Source organism: Harmonia axyridis, chromosome 1 (assembly GCF_914767665.1).
Source record: "Harmonia axyridis chromosome 1, icHarAxyr1.1, whole genome shotgun sequence".
NCBI lineage: Eukaryota > Metazoa > Arthropoda > Insecta > Coleoptera > Coccinellidae > Harmonia > Harmonia axyridis.
The window spans coordinates 65629393-65645935 of NC_059501.1; the positions used below are offsets into that span (position 1 = coordinate 65629393).

A 16543-nucleotide genomic window follows, 5' to 3' on the forward strand; every position below is an offset into this window, starting at 1 on the left:
TATTCATTGGCTAACTAGGATTTTTTCTAGAGCTGGACTATAAAGTTCAGAAACACTAAATACTCCAAATAATACCTACATTATTTTCTAGTTGTATTATTAAATAACAAGAAAAATATTGATAACTCAAAACAGGAAAGTAAATTTTGGAACTACAAAATTCAAGAAAATAGCCAACAAATAAAATATAAAGACTGACATTTTATTTTCGAGATAGGGGGTTTTAAAGTTTGATTTTTTCAAGATTTTTCCTCATAGCTTCTTCCTTCCACAAGATATTCATCTTAAATTCGGCATAAAAATCCAAATTCATATCTTATTTTAATTTAAATTAGTTTGAAAATTAATTGATAACTTTCGATTTCGAGAAAAAAATTCAAACAGCTCTTTATTAATCCTCAGAAAAATCAAAATCATTTTAAAGATCCAGTTAGTAAGCTGTGATAAATAAATTAGTTTTGGAACTTATTTACCCAATCTGTAGCGAAGATTAATATAGATCCGATGAACTGGTATAAGCATCACAAAAAAGGACTGCAAGAAACACCTTGTACCTCGAAAACAAAGTGTTTCCGGGGCCATGTTCATGGAACTTTTTATTCTTGAAATTATGCATGGAATCTCTCAATTCCTTCGTATTTTCAATTCAGGAACACCCTGTATAAGGTATGAATCGAATCGGCACCAAAAAATGCCATTTTTTCGAGTGATTTGGTTCAAACTTCGTTAGGGAACCTTTTTTTCTCACATTACAATGTAATTATAATTAAATATAAAAAAAATATAATTACTACGTAGTCAGTATTCAACAAGAATTTTTTCGGTACCTTTCATGTATGAAGGTCATTCGGTACCTTTCATGCGATATATCTTTAGTTTTCAAACTATAGACAACTAAGTTTGAAAATGTTTCCTTACCAACCATTTCAAATAAAAAACCTGTGCTTCAATTCATAATATTTAGACTTGAGAACGTAGTAAATATTCATTTCTGTGGCTTATTGTTAAAACAAAGGTGCATTCAGCCAAAGCACCCATTTTTTTTTTATTTCATAGATATTTTTTATGTAAGAGGAATTGCTCATTTCAAAACAAAATTAGAAATATTTTTTTATAAATCACTGATTTTTATAGGGTTTTCATATAATTTCCTCTACATTGTAGTATCGGAATATTTTCATTATGCGAATGAAAAAAAAATATTTTGGTAACTTTTTGTTTTAACAAAAATATTGATGATATGGTATCCTTACAAAGCACTGATGTATTTTAAATATACTCATACAAAAATCCTAGAAAAAAATCATTACAAAAAGCAAAACTCTAATTTTGAGAAACTTTATAAAATATAAAAAGACTCGTAAATTACTTCCTTTCTAAGAAAGTTGGAACTATTATAATATTCCTAACTTCTGATCATTCAAGCGGTCCAGCAACACCACTTCCCTCCTCTGGGCAAATATTGACAGATCACTAGAATGTCACGTGGTGGTATTCGCTCTTAAGAATAAATTACTCAAAATCGGCGCCTTATACCAGAAAATATAAAGAATTCTTTTATTTTTCAAAATGGTCAAATATTCTTCAACAAGCGTACAACTTACTTTTAAGAGTTGGGTTCTTCGAATCTCTGGTATATTGATGGAATGTAATGGCTATAATGAAGAAACTGGAATTTTGTGTTCGGAAAAGATCAATCACATCAACAATTATATTCTGATAATAATTTCCTTCGATGAAACTATTTGGGAGATATATTTGAAAATTTTTTACAGACTGTATCTTTTCTACCGGGCCGGAACGGAAAAATTGTAAAAAAAATAAATAAATGTTTCGCTTTTCCAAAAACCTGAAATACTATTTTCGAAGAAGTTTTAGGTGTTCGTAATCTATTATGATGACAAAAGAATTGTTTGCTGACTGGACACTTCTAAAATTCGGTCAAGTAAGCGTTACTTCAACAATTCTAAATTGTTGACAAAGTGAGCATCATGAAGACCATGGTTTGACGCACTTGTCGTTATTTTATTTTAATTTTCTTCACGTGTTCGTTTTGTGACAGATATGTGCCATTTTCAGAACGCTCTTTGAGGGATATCTTTTAAATGTAAGTCCGAGTTGTCATTTAAAAAGGAATCAATTTTTTTTAACTGATAAAAATAATGAGAATATGGCTCTCAGATTATATCTTATTTCCAAACTTTATGAATAGACCTACTAGTAATATTCAAATTAAATTTTAACATTTGAGACTAGAATTGGAGCTTTTTCAATATATCCTAAAAATTGTTCAATTTTTTTTTGCAGAATTATTGATTGATTGACTCTTAATATCAATCTGAAGGAAATTAAACAGCATTATGATAATTTTCGTAACCACAATCAAAAAAATCTGATTGATATTCAGTAAAATTTGAAATCTCATTGTTTTCTTAGTTTGAGTTCAATTTTCAAATTTTTTTCAGTAAACTTTAGATGAAATTATTAATTTTTATAGTCAATCAAAAGTTTGTTGTTAAACTCAATTTAGAAACATCCTGTGGAAATTTCGTGGTCAAATTTGCAATTTTGAATTGAATTTTAAACTGATTGATTATCATTAAACATTAAGTATAACTGAAAAACATATTATTGCCTTCTCATTGGTAAACTCATAAACTGAGCTTTCGCACTAACATTATGACAAAATGAGCAAAGCTTTACCTATCGTGAAAATGTCTTAATTTCTTTGAATTAGGTAAACTGTTTATTTGACCCTCAAAAATGAAAAAGTGCACTTAAGGCTATGAATCAAAAAACGAATTGTTGAAAAGGAATGATGAATGATGAAAATTGGTAATTTGAAAAAATTCAACATCGAAATTATTCCTCAGGATGTTTCAAAATTAGAGTTTAACAACCAACTTCTGGTTAACCCTGTATAGTAACTAATAACCAGCATTTAAAAAAAGATTGAATATGCATATTCAACTTGATAATTTTATCTACAATTTCCTGAAAGAATTTTGGAAATTGAGCCAAAAATAAGAAAACGATGAGACTTGAATTTTCTTCGCACCTAAGTGCAGGTTAAAATTCAATTTCTAATGAGGAAAAATCATTTGAAACGTCTGAAAAGCTTCATTTGTGATATACTCACTGACATTCACTGGTGAAGATTTTATTTTATTCAGAATTGCTAGCTTTCTATCTCAATCTCACCAATTATACACAAACCAGGATTTCAAATTGTTTCTCTACTTTCGTTATTTGTTCATCGAAAATCATCATGAATCATGTTATGCAATTTTTTTCAGGAAAATAAAAAAATGCTGAGTCAATTCGTACCACTTGGCTAATGTTAGAACATCTCAGAGATGAAAAAGATGATGCCAAGAATATGTAGTAGTGACGCGGCAAGAAGAAAGAAGATTGGACCCAAAAAAAATTACAAAACACTCTGGGGATACTTTGAACATGAGATAAAGTGGTTTAATGTATTCTTCCTATTTTTCGTACATCTTTATGCTTTGAAGATATATTTTTCGATAAGGCCAGAACACTTTTCGATGGTATGTTGGGGTGAGTAGTCATTAAATTATAGAGGATTCCTTTGTATTCTTAGGGGATTCAAATCCAATTCAATTAATGAAAATATTCAATATTATTTTATCTCCTATTGAACATCATATTCTCTAGAACTCTATGGCAATTACAGGGTGGGCAAATAAGCGAGGTAAGCGGCTATATCTCAGGAACCACTCATCGTAGAGACTTGCGGTAAAAAATTTTACGACTAAAGTAAACAAAAGAAAACACTGGAAATTGTTTTGAAGTTCATACCTTCACAGCTAGGGGGCGTAATAGCTATCGTCGAGTAGAAAAATGCATTTTACTCGAAAAATTTTCATATTAAGTTGGAAAAAAAATATCATCACTGTAAACCTTGAAAAATTCTCTATCTGTTTGAATTGTCACTTTCGATTTTGCGACATCAAATAAGGGTGGGGGAAAGATAGAAATCTGACTGATTGAAATGTCTGTAACTTCAGTTTGGCTCAACATTTTTGAGCAAATTAGATCTTATTTGAGAGACAACATCTTGTTGATTAAGGAAAAAATATACTCATGATGAATTTGATTCAGCTGCTTCCAATAGGGAGCGCTAAGTCAGAAGTTCATTGTTTTGTTCATTCTTCTCTGAAAAATGTAATGATAAGATTTTCTTGACAGAAACAAAAATTTCATTGAATTTGCATGAAAAAACCTGAAGGTCGCAAAGCGATAATTTCAGGCGTTCTGAAGTTATGGCCGAAAGAAAATATTCTTCTACTGATGCACTGAGAAAAACCAAATTGAGTCTTCAAGTTCTAACAGAAACAGAAATTCCATCAAATTTGTATGAAAAAACCAAAAGGTCGCAAAGCGATAGCTTCAGGCGTTCTGGAGTTATGGCCGAAAGAAGACACAATTTAGTTTTTCAGTGCATCAGTTGAAGAATATCTTTTTTCGTCCATAACTACAGAACCCCTGGTTTTTTCATACAAATTTGATGGGATTTCTGTTTCTGTTAGAACTTGAAGACTCAATTTGGTTTTTCGCAGTGCATGAGTTGAAGAATATCTTCTTTCGGCTATAACTTCCTCAGAAAAAAGTTCTATAAACGTGGACCCCAAACGCTTCGTTTTCGAGGTACAGGGAGTTGAATTTTGATGGCAAATCTACAGAGTGATATTTTTCTGGAGCAGTTCCAACTTTTTTCTTCCTGAACTTTTTTTTTAAGAAAATGTGAAAAGAAAGAGGAAATAATAAATCATAGTGCAGTTCATTTAGTATCGACGTTTAGCCAGTTCGAGTGTCTTCTAGTATATTCAGGAGTTATAGCTGCAATCAGGCAGCTCGTCTCAGCGATGGTTATTTTACATCAGTGCTTTTCTCTATTCTATAGGATTTATTCACGTTTTAATATACCGTACCTAACAGGAAAAGCTGGTTTTCCCCAAACCTAATTCTATATATTTTCAGCTATTTTCTCTGGGAGCATTGGTGGTTTTGGTGTAACTGCAGGAGCTCATCGATACTTCACGCACAAATGTTATAAAGCTAATCTTTTTCTAAGAATAATACTCATGCTGTCATACACCAGTGCAGGACAGGTAATGATGATATCACAAATTACAGCTACTTCATATTATGAAAATTAACTACTTGTGTTTCGAATGACTTATCAAGAGTTGAAAAATAATCATGATATGCCTTGCCAGAATTTACACAAAGTAACAGCCCAGACAACACTTAATCTTCTAAAAGTTAGTGAAAGACTACTATTTGACCGAAGATGATTGGTATTTCATTATAAACTGGACAAACATATACTTACACTGTGTCCGTAAAGAACGAAACAAATTCATTTTTAGCTAAACAGACCATTTTAAGAAATAATCCTGAAACACGTCGATTTTTTATTTTACTTTACCGTATTTTAAAATAATAATCTAATATACAGGGTGAATTACTCTCGAGTAATTACGTCACCTTATTTTTTTTTAAATAGAACACCCCCATTTTGTCTCAATTTTTCGATTACTTTAGCTGAGCTGATTCCTAATATGTATCACATGTTGATTCCAATTGGTACAGGGTGGACAAAAATACAATAGTTTTGTGTGTGCTCATAAAGTAACGCGTAACATTCTTTATTGATTAAATTAACAATATTATCAAAAATACTTATTGTCTAGCGGAAATTGGTTTGAATTTAAGACCCTGTAGTTTGTTACATTTTTAGATTAATAAAAATTAGCCGTTTCCAAACATGTTCGGTACTTGTGATCTAGTAGACAGAATATGAAAGAAATTATTTCTTCTCAATTAAAAAAAATAGTCGTCTAGTTTTTTGTGAAATTATTAGTTTATTGCCCTAGACAAAAAGTATTTTTGATAATATTGTTAATTTAACTAATAAAGAAAAAGAATGCTACGCGTTACTTTATGAGCACACACAAAACTATTGTATTTTTGTCTCCCTTGAATCAATTGGAATCAACATGTGATACATTTTTGGAATTAGCTCAGCTAGAGTAATCGGAAAATTGAGACAAAATGGGGGTGACGTCATTACTCGAAAGTAATTCACCCTGTATATTAGATTATTATTTCAAAATACGGTAAATTGAAATAAAAAATCGACGTGTTTCAGGATTATTTTTTAAAATGGTCCGTTTAGCTAAAAATGAATTTGTTCCATACTTTACGGACACAGTATATAGTTATGTAGAGGACACCGAGAGAATCAATCATTTATGCCTTATCAAATATACCAGAAATCATAATTAACATAATCATAATTATGCTTTGAGAACGAGGTATTTGTCATTAAGCAAAAATGATTCTTCTTGTGTCATCTACCCGACAATATATGTTTGACCAGTTTATAATGAAACAACCTCTAGACCACTCGTACAAGACCGAGAGTCATATAAATCCACCTTCGCATGAATTGAAGATGTTTCGATTGAAACAACTATTACAAGAAAAATTATCCGCCAATGGACGCACGATGCTTCGTAGTCCTTCGCTCCTAAAATCAGAATTCTACAGTATGTTATCGTTGGTCTTGTGTTATCTGCCTAAAAATGATTTATTCAAATGTGCAAGAGCATACTAGTTTTTTTAAAAATGTGTTTCCCGACAACTAAAAAGTGATTTAAATTTTTGCAAATAATGCAAAATTTCAAACATCAAAAAATTTTTCGAACAAAACAGAATTTCATTTTCACGATTTTTCAATATCAATGGCGTAACACAAAAATTTGTTGAAAAAATTGAGGAATTATGGTGAAAAATATATTAAGACCCATTAGATTTTCGCAGAAAATTTACATATTTCCTGAGTTCTATTTTGAATTTATTTCCTAAATTTTCAGAACAAACTCTTCGACTGGGTGAGAGATCACAGGGTACATCATAAATTCAGTGAAACTGACGCTGATCCTCACAACTCCAGAAGAGGTTTCTTTTTCGCACATTGTGGCTGGCTCATGATGAAGAAACACCCAGAGGTTATAATAAAGGGCAGAACTGTGGATTGTAGTGACCTTTTGAACGATCCCGTAATTCGTTTTCATCAAAAGTGAGTTTGATACAAAAGTTCAGAAAAGTGAATTTTAATACAACAGATCAACAATACACAATTGAAACTAATTGCAATCACTAAGTCTTACTACCGAATAAAGGAATAAAAATACTATTCACAAAAGTGAATAATGTATCAAACTGTGAGTTCAATATGTAGTTACTTCAAAAAACACTCTCCTAATTATGATGAGGTGCAGTGAAGAAGAGATAATTTGCAGATTATTGTGAACTTTTGGAATTTTTAATGTTACATTGACCTAGAAGAAGCATATGTTTATATAGGGCTTTCCAATAGGAATTATAGAATTTATAATGGTTATAATGTGTATTATCTTTTATCGTTTTATATGTCATTACAACCATTTCAAATATTATCCCCCTTTGGGTTTAGATTACCTCCCCTTGTTCATAAATGTCGTATTGCTTATAACTGTGTCAGATTATTTTGTTATCGAACTTTAATCCCTACAACGAGAATAGATGGAACACATGTGGATAATTGAACCCACTCGCTAAACTCCCAAAAGGACTGTAATATTCCATTCAATGAGGCAGAATATTAACCGAAATAAGATCACATTCAACATATTACCCCGAGAAGAAACTTTTAACTATGAATTCCCGCCCCAACGGAGGCAACATATAGATAATAGAAGTCTGAAGTTAAAGATCTAGGAATAATACTAACCTTCTAACCAGCAAGCTTCTACGGAATAAGCATGTTGATATTACTGTTAGCAAAGTAATAATCACTTTGATTTAGTACTTTAGTTGTACATCATGATTATAAAACCAATAATTACTTCTGCAGCAATAGTCTGGAACAATAGAATACACAAACTTACCTGTGCGAGAATGTGAGCTACTTTGGCAAATGAAATTATCACATCTAGTGATGGTTTTTCATTCATTGAAATCTTCAATTTTGAATATTCAAAATTTCATTTCCTTGATTTCAGCCTTTGAAATTCATAGTTCGAAAGCCACCCAGCACAGCTAATTCAGAAGTGTATAAATAATTAAGAATATAAAATTCCAAGATTGATTTTTCGTTTGTTACAGGTACTTCTGGCCATTGAGGATCTTTTTATGTTTCATTCTACCAACGATTATTCCGATGTATTTTTGGGGATGGGATCTTCGAACAAGTTTCGAAACTTCTTTTGGAAAATGGGTAACATTACTCCATTGTACTTGGTCTGTGAATAGTGTTGCACACTTGTGGGGAACAAAACCATATAACAAGTATGTACCGACTTTTGAAGCAATTCCATATTTTTTAGCCTAATAAGACTTAAAGGTGAAAAGTAAAGAACAAAATGCAGCCACACTCTTATTTTGCAAAAATTGAGAAATAAATTTGTTGCATTAAATGTTTTGACTTTCGACGAAGGCTCCTGATGTCAAGATAGTGCTTCACCAATTTTTATCAATAAAGTATTATCATTTTTAATGATGCTATTTTTGTAGATCTCATTTGTCAATTTTATAACAAAATATCAAGTTATCTTTATACAACTGACAAGAAACGAATTTATGAACCTGCGATAGTTGGTACTATTTGTTAATAAGGATGAATCAATAGTAACATTTTGATTTTTATAACATTTACGTATTATTTTTTATGAATGAGAATGAACGATCTGTTAAACGCTACGATTTTCAAGTCGGTGCTTTCTACAATTTTTTTTCAATATTTTCCTTGAATATTTCATGATTTTGATGATACTATCAGTACAAAATTTCTGATCAAGTATCAACATGAAATTTTATATGAATCTTGATATGGTTGTTCAATATATAATAACTCAGTAATAGTATGGCCTCATTCTAATCATATGACAAAAATTTCGAATCCCAATGATATAATGATTCCTTAGAAGATGGCGTCGAATGATGGTTTATCGTCGCAAAGCGGTGATGAAAATTATCAAAAAGAAGTGCTAAAAGTGAAATGTTGTGGTAGAGAACAATCAGTTTTCGTTTGTGTGAACTGTTTACGCGTTATCCATAAAGGATGTGCAAAAAAAATGAGTGGCTTGGAAATTATCAGCGAAGGAAACGTGAAATGCTGTGAAAACATCTATAATGGCAACAATGAAACTTCTCAGCAACTGGTAAATCTAGAAAATGACTATTTAAAAAAACTCATTACAGAAATTCAAGATAAGAACAATGTCTTAACTCTCAGCAATAAATTGTTACTGGAAAAAATAAAATTATTGGAAGAAGGAAAATATATAGAAAAAATTCAAAACAATGAAAAGGAAAAGAAATCTACTTCTCAAAGGAGTATGAATTACGCAAAGGCAACGACATCTACCGTTCAAGAAAAGCCGAAAGTAGAAAATACTGTCAAGCAAGGAATAATGAAACCATTCAATGAACAGATGACCGGTGAAAATTATAAAGACGTTCATATGATAACACCTAATATGACACAAGAGAATGGCAGTATCAAAACATCAATAGAAAACGTAAACACAAGATCAGTGAAAAACCTACCACCAGACATGGAATACAAAACAGTGACTTATAAAAAAAAAAGATATCATAAAAGAATTGGAACAGCACAAAATGAAGATAATAATGAATTTTCTGGGGCAACGAGAAAAGTATGGATATATCTCAATAGAGTTAAAAGAACAGCAGACCAAGATATTATAACTACATATCTAACGAAGAAAAAGGGCTTCAAACAATCAGATGTAAAAGTAACTGAAATTCCTTCAAAACCAGAGATGCTGAAGAGATTTGTTGTTACAGCTCCTCTAAGCAGAAAGGATGACCTATATGACCCCGAATTTTGGCCTGAAGGAGTTGGAATAAAACGTTTTGATTTTACTAAACACCGAGAGTTTCTCACTCAAAATCAGGGTGGAAATTTTCTCTAAATAAAATTGAAGGCAACAAGAAACAAGAAATAATAAGTATTATCCATCAAAATGTCCAATCGCTGGGAAATGCTGTGAATCAAATCCAAGTTTTCTTACAAGAACAGAAGGATTGTAAAATTCTTCTAATAACCGAACATTGGAAGACATATGAGCAACTACAACTTCTGCCAATTGACGGTTTTGTTTTAGCAGGCTATTGGTGTAGAAATCATGGTGAACATGGAGGTGCAGCCGTTTACGTCAAAGAAAACACTAAACATAAACACATTAAAAAGCTTAGTGACTTATCAGTAAAAGGTGAAATGGAGTGTGCAGTGGTAGAGTGTACAATCGGTAAAATGGCACATCTCATTGTATCCGTTTATAGACCGTGTAACGGAGAAAAGGACAAATTTCTTGGATTACTAGAAAAACTTCTTAGTGCTGTCTATACAGAGAATAAAATAATCATATTAGGAGGTGATTTCAATATAGAATTGAGGAAAGAAAATAAATTTAAATCCGAACTAGTGTCGCTGCTCGAATCATTTTCATTGAAACAACATTTTACTGACGACACAAGGATATATGGAAATTCAGGAAGCTGTATCGATAACATTTTTTCTAATATAGTAGGTACTGTACATAGTTCTATAATTTTCAATCATATATCTGATCATAGCGCACAAAAAATATATTTTAACTCAGAAAGAGATACCTACAATAAATTCAAAAAAATTCGATTATATAATGATGAAACGAAAAATGCATTTACTCAATCCTTACATAAGCACAACTGGTTAGATATATATGAAATTAATAATTCAGATGTTAACATGCAATGGAATAATTTCATATGTACATATTTGAGAATCTTCAATGAACATTTTCCTGTAAAAACAGTGAGACCACGTTCAAAAAACTTAATATCTCATAATGATTCTAGAATTTTAGAATGTAAACAAAATTTAGATCTTTTATTTATGCTTTGTAAAAGTGATCAGAAATTCAAAAATATGTATAAATCGGTAAAACGAAATTATGATAATATCTTAATACAAATCAGAAAAGAAAAATATAATGAAAAAATAATAACATCAGATAATAAAAATAAAGCCATGTGGACTGTTTGTAAGCAAATTCAAGGAAAATACTTTAGTGACTCCGATTGTAAGATGTCAGGATGTCCTGAATATATTTCGAATTCATATAATCAATATCTAGTAAATATGGTCCCACAATTGTTAAAAGAAAATATCCAATTGAAATATGATTGTGAAATAATAAGTAATACCTCCTTCTACATAAGACCATTCACTCCAGATGAGATAGTAAATATTTCTAAAAAATTAAAAAATAAATTGAGTAGTGGCATTGATGAGATTCCTGTAATGATTGTTAAGTTGAGTGTACCTAGTATAGTGCCTATTCTCTGTTATATTATTAACAACTCTTTGAAATTTGGCATTTTTCCCGAACAACTGAAACTAGCTGTTATAAAACCACTTTACAAATCCGGTGATCCAGAAAAACGAGAAAACTATCGTCCAATAAGCTTACTGAATAGTTTCTCAAAAATTTTCGAATTAGCTATGTCATCGCGGATCACTGAATATTTATTAAATTGTAATCTTATGAGTCCGTCGCAACATGGATATTTGAGAGGCAGATCGGTTCAGACTGCGGTCGCACAGTTCATAAACAATATTCTGAAGTACCTAGAACAAGACAAAATAGCTGCTGGAATTTTTATAGATCTATCTAAAGCTTTCGACTGCGTTAATAGAGAACTCTTAATACATAAGTTAGAGAAATATGGAATTGTGAGAAATGCTCTGAACTGGTTTGTCTCTTTTCTATCAGATAGATGGTAATGCGTAAAAGTTAGTAAAAACAATACTACTGTGTCTTCAGATTGGTTGAAAAATGAGGTTGGAGTTCCACAAGGAGGTGTTTTAGCATCACTCCTATTTTTGATAATGATCAATGACTTGTTTTTTTCGGCAGATGAGATTGAAGATTCTGACATAACCAACTATGCAGATGATACCAATCTACTAGTAGCAGGTATGAACTCCAATCAGTTAGAGCAGAAATGTGCCATAATTTACGACTGGACAGAACAGTGGTTTTTGAAAAATAATTTTGTAATGAATACCACTAAAACCAATATTGTAATATTTCGTGCAAGTAATATAAAACCTAAACCGTACACAATAAATTTTAACAACTTCACCGTAAACACAACAGAAAGCACCAAATTCCTCGGAATTGTCATAGATGAGTTTTTAAAATGGACTCCACATATAAACAACTTGGTGAAAAAACTTAATATATTCTGTTATGCACAAAGAATACTAAACAAATATGTGGATGAAAAAATTAAAAAAATTCTATATTTTGCTAACTTTGAATCCTTGATTAGGTACGGAATAATTTTTTGGGGAATTAGTGCCTCAGTACAGTCGGTATTTATTATTCAAAAGAGAGTAGTAAGAATACTTTTGAACTTGAGATACAGGGAATCGTGTAGGGGAAAATTTAGGTCCTTGGGAATATTAACTGTATATGGTCTTTACTTGCATGAATGTTTGTTGTATCTTCATAGAAATAAAGCTGAATTCCTTCAGAATAATACAAATTTCACCTACAATACAAGAACAGCCAATATCAATGTTCCCATGCACAGGTTGACTATATCCGAAAAGTGCCCTTCTTATATGTGCATACGAATTTTCAATAATTTGCCCCAAAATATTAAATATATACAGAATTATAGACAATTCAAATCAAAAACTAAGAAGTTCTTGATAGATCTTGAGGTGTATGGTTTAAATGATTATTTTGAACGGAAATTGTAAAATATTTAGTTATAGGTTGAGTTTATTTGAGTAGAGTTAAGTTATGTATTATTGACACTATTTCATTTCTTCTTTATGTATTATCAGGGAATATTTGAAATAAAGTTATCTATCTATCTATCTATCTATCTAATGTAGTAAACAACAGCATTAGAGAATTACATGCCAGGTCAAAAAAAGGAAAAACACACATTTTAGTTCTTGAAGAATTCCTCTGATGAATATACTGTATTTGCTTCACACCATTCTTGATATTCTTCTCTGATAATTGCTTAATTGATTCAGGAAGCTTATTGTAGATTTTTTGGTCCCAGAAGTGGGAAAATTTCCGTCTGTGGAATGGAATGCTGAGCTTCTGTCTTCCTCTAGTATTGAAAAGATGATATGTATACACCATTAGATGGAAAATGTTTTGGATGTCTCCATACTCAAGTTGAGATCATTCATGTAAATAATAAAGAGCAGAGGTCCAAGAATTGATCCCTGAGGAATCCCTGCTGATATGTTCTTTATCTCCGTGGGGAGATCATTCCATTGTACTTGCTGTTCTCTGTTTTATATTTATCAAATCAACTTCAAAGCTGTACCATCCAAACCATAGTACTGCATCTTATCGATCAGAATTCCATGATTTACTGTATCAAAAGCTTTTGTCTTTGTTTTTCATCCATAGCTTCGATAATTAGGTTCAGCAGCTCAAGGAGCAATGTCGATGTCGATTTGGCGTTTCTGAATCCATGCTGTTGTTCAAAATATAATATTGCATATTTCATTGTAGCTGTATTGTCCAAAGAGCTTATTAACCACACTGGGAAATGTGTGAGCGAATCAATTGCCTTGAACGATTAAACGACTTATTTTCAATACTTTGTTCAGATGCATTGTATTTTGCTGTTTCTAGTATTTTGCAAGTGGTGTCTATGATCGTGACATATTTTACCATTAGATAAGATCATGTTATAACATGATCTTATATTATTATTTATAAATAACCAAATGTATTGTCAGTCTTTCAGTTGATTAATCTGTAGTCTTGCTTTGAACTTTTCAGCGTTATAAATGAATCATTTTTAAAAGTTGTTCTTTAGCACAAATCCCTTAATTATGGACATTCAAAATCTCAATCTAATCGAATTTGTAATTACGGAAATATTGGGTATACATTTTCCCATATTCTTCTTGAATTTGCCATTCGCTTAACGTTGTTATTTCACATCAACACTCCGTCCCTTTTTGGTCACAGCAATATTGGGTGATTTTTCCGAAATTCTTCTTGAATTTTCTAAGGTTCTGGTTATACGATAAACAAGAATTTCGTTGGAGGATTAAAATTTTCATTCTACAACCAAATATGAATTCTCATCTTGATCGAAACAAACAAACAAAGTAGTTGTCTTGATATTGATGATGGACTATATGTTAGATAGTTATTTGGGCTGTTTCCATCATCTGTGCGGTTGGATGTTTTCCGACGTTTCGGCAAGCATTCGCCAGCCCAAATAACTATCTAACAAACAAACAAAGTATCGAACAGCCATATTCATCTTCCAAATTTCTAATTTCCAGGTTTTCCGTTTGAAAGTGTATATATCATTTATACAGAAGGACAGAATCTCATTTAAGAACGAATTCTTCTTCAGCGTGTCTTGACTTCTCGTTTGAGTCCATTCCCGGATCAAAATTCTAAAATAGTCATTGTGACGAAATAATACGATAAGATTGCTTTTAAAACACGCCAATAAGTCGTTCTTCCAAAATTGTCAGCCTCAATAGTTGCTTTTTAAAGAAAAAACTCAATTTTTTTTCGATTAAGTCCTACAAATTTTGTTTTGCAATTATATAACATCTCGAATTCAAAATTATTGATTCAACTTTGAAAAACTTAAAAATCCCTTCAATCCACAGGAACATACATCCGGTAGAAACAAAATTGGTGTCATTCCTTTCAATGGGAGAAGGTTGGCATAACTATCACCATACCTTCCCGTGGGACTACAAGGCATCCGAATTCTGTTACCACTTCAATACGACAACTTTCTGGATAGATGTTTTTGCCAAGCTAGGTTGGGCATACGACCTCAAACAGCCTTCGATGGAATTAGTGAAGAATACTGTCAAGAGCTCCGGTGATGGTACACACTTCCATTGGGGGAAGGAGGTTCAGGAATGTGCAGGTGATCCATGCAACATACTCAGATGAATTGCAGAGTGCAGTGTTTATTATTTAAGTAGTTCATAAAAGACAAATCTCTCATTATTCAATGGATAGAGTTGAAAATTCACATATCTATTTTGTTGTTGATTGTTTATATTTGAAAAATGAATAAAAGTAACAAATATTGTTTTATGGAGTGATTGTAATTGAAGACAATTATTTGGACGAGATAGAGAAGCGAAGCTACGACTCCAGTTGATAGGCAGTTCTCAACGTTCGTTGTGCTTTTAGTATTTATACTCTGAATAGACCAATAGCCGTCTGTCATTATATTCATTCCATCAAAAATTCGATATGAACTGAATTGTAATTTATTGTGGAAGTTTGCAGTGTCTCAAATCATTATTTCATTTTTAAACCGCGCCAGACAGATAGCGGGTATTCGAACAATTCTGAAGAGCGCCACCTTACAGAACTCTTGTAAGCAAAACACCAACGCAACAGGTGGATTATCTCAAAAAGTCTGAAACAAAATTGAATCAGTACACACACCAGGGATTCTATTCATCTTACTTATAACCTATAGTTATATGGCGAGGCTTTCTCGAGCCATATAACGTAATTGCCCCCTCTGTATAGGGATAATGACACATCCTCTCACACCATCGTGGAGAGGTGACTCTGTACAAATTCGAAGATTCTTCATGAACCCACTGATGTGCCTCGCTAGAGAGTAACGGGAAGCGAGCAACGCCACCTTTCGGGCATGTAGAGTCACTAAAGTTATAAGCCTAGTGAAGACATTTTGGCAAGCTACCCTTTCAGGAGGTGTAGTCCAGGTACTGGTTGAATGTATGCTCCTCATCCAAGATGACTATACTTTTGATTCTCAGAGGATATCACGTCCATACATCTGGATGCGGCCAAATGATTTGACCTATCTCCGCGAAGACTAGCGCACTTTTCTGGATTTACTTCGATTTGCTGCACAATTTTTTCAGACGGCTTATGTCACCTTGAAGGTATTTGGTTTCCAATCGTGGTGCTTTTGACCAGGTCATGATAGCAGTTCGGTCAGACTTGGAGATATCGGTGGTGTATACTAGATATAGAAGAGGAGACAGCCCACCACTTTGGTGGACTCCGGCTTCAAGGTCAGAAATGTTTGTACTGAAGGAGCTATTCTGTAGAAAAAAAAGGATGAGTTGATACAACCGTAGGGGCATTTTCGTTTCATGAAAGCCTTAGAATTATCGGAAAATATTGCACCAGTTATATGATTCCATTCCATGACTCTCAGCACTGAGCAAGAGATCGGAGGTGAATTGTTTGAGACGAAATCTAAACTGTTAGGTGATGAATGACGAGCTTTCTTAAGTCTTCCCGAAGAAAATTTACGAAAGAATTGAGTTTTATTCTTCAACGAATGTAAGTATTCACCTTTACTAGCTGTTACCTACCAAAGTATCCACAACCCAAACTCTATAGTCGCTGGTCCTCTTTACCTGTGTAGGGGACATGCTCAGAAAAACTTT

General features: G+C 32.2%; 2 protein-coding genes across 2 annotated transcripts; both read left to right on the forward strand.

Moving 5' to 3' along the window:
- Window positions 1–1819: 1819 nt before the first annotated feature.
- LOC123670913 (stearoyl-CoA desaturase 5-like) lies at window positions 1820–15200 on the forward strand. The gene is made up of 6 exons (XM_045604496.1): window positions 1820–2107; window positions 3297–3561; window positions 5005–5135; window positions 6906–7111; window positions 8179–8361; window positions 14759–15200. The coding sequence occupies exons 2-6, from the start codon at window positions 3357–3359 to the stop codon at window positions 15051–15053; spliced, it is 1020 nt and encodes a 339-aa protein (XP_045460452.1). The 5' UTR covers window positions 1820–2107; window positions 3297–3356; the 3' UTR covers window positions 15054–15200.
- Window positions 9006–10228, forward strand: LOC123670914. Its single transcript, XM_045604497.1, has 2 exons — window positions 9006–9830; window positions 9883–10228. Exons 1-2 carry the CDS (start codon window positions 9147–9149, stop codon window positions 9889–9891), a joined length of 693 nt encoding a protein of 230 aa, XP_045460453.1. The 5' UTR covers window positions 9006–9146; the 3' UTR covers window positions 9892–10228.
- Window positions 15201–16543: the final 1343 nt, after the last annotated feature.

Coding starts and splice junctions, on each gene's coding strand:
- LOC123670913 (XM_045604496.1), top strand. CDS start 3,357: ATGAAAAAGATGATGCCAAGAATATGTAGTAGTGACGCGGCAAGAAGA. Junction 3,562..5,004: donor CTTTTCGATGGTATGTTGGG/GTGAGTAGTCAT, acceptor ATATATTTTCAG/CTATTTTCTCTGGGAGCATT. Junction 8,362..14,758: donor GGAACAAAACCATATAACAA/GTATGTACCGAC, acceptor TTCAATCCACAG/GAACATACATCCGGTAGAAA.
- LOC123670914 (XM_045604497.1), top strand. CDS start 9,147: ATGAGTGGCTTGGAAATTATCAGCGAAGGAAACGTGAAATGCTGTGAA.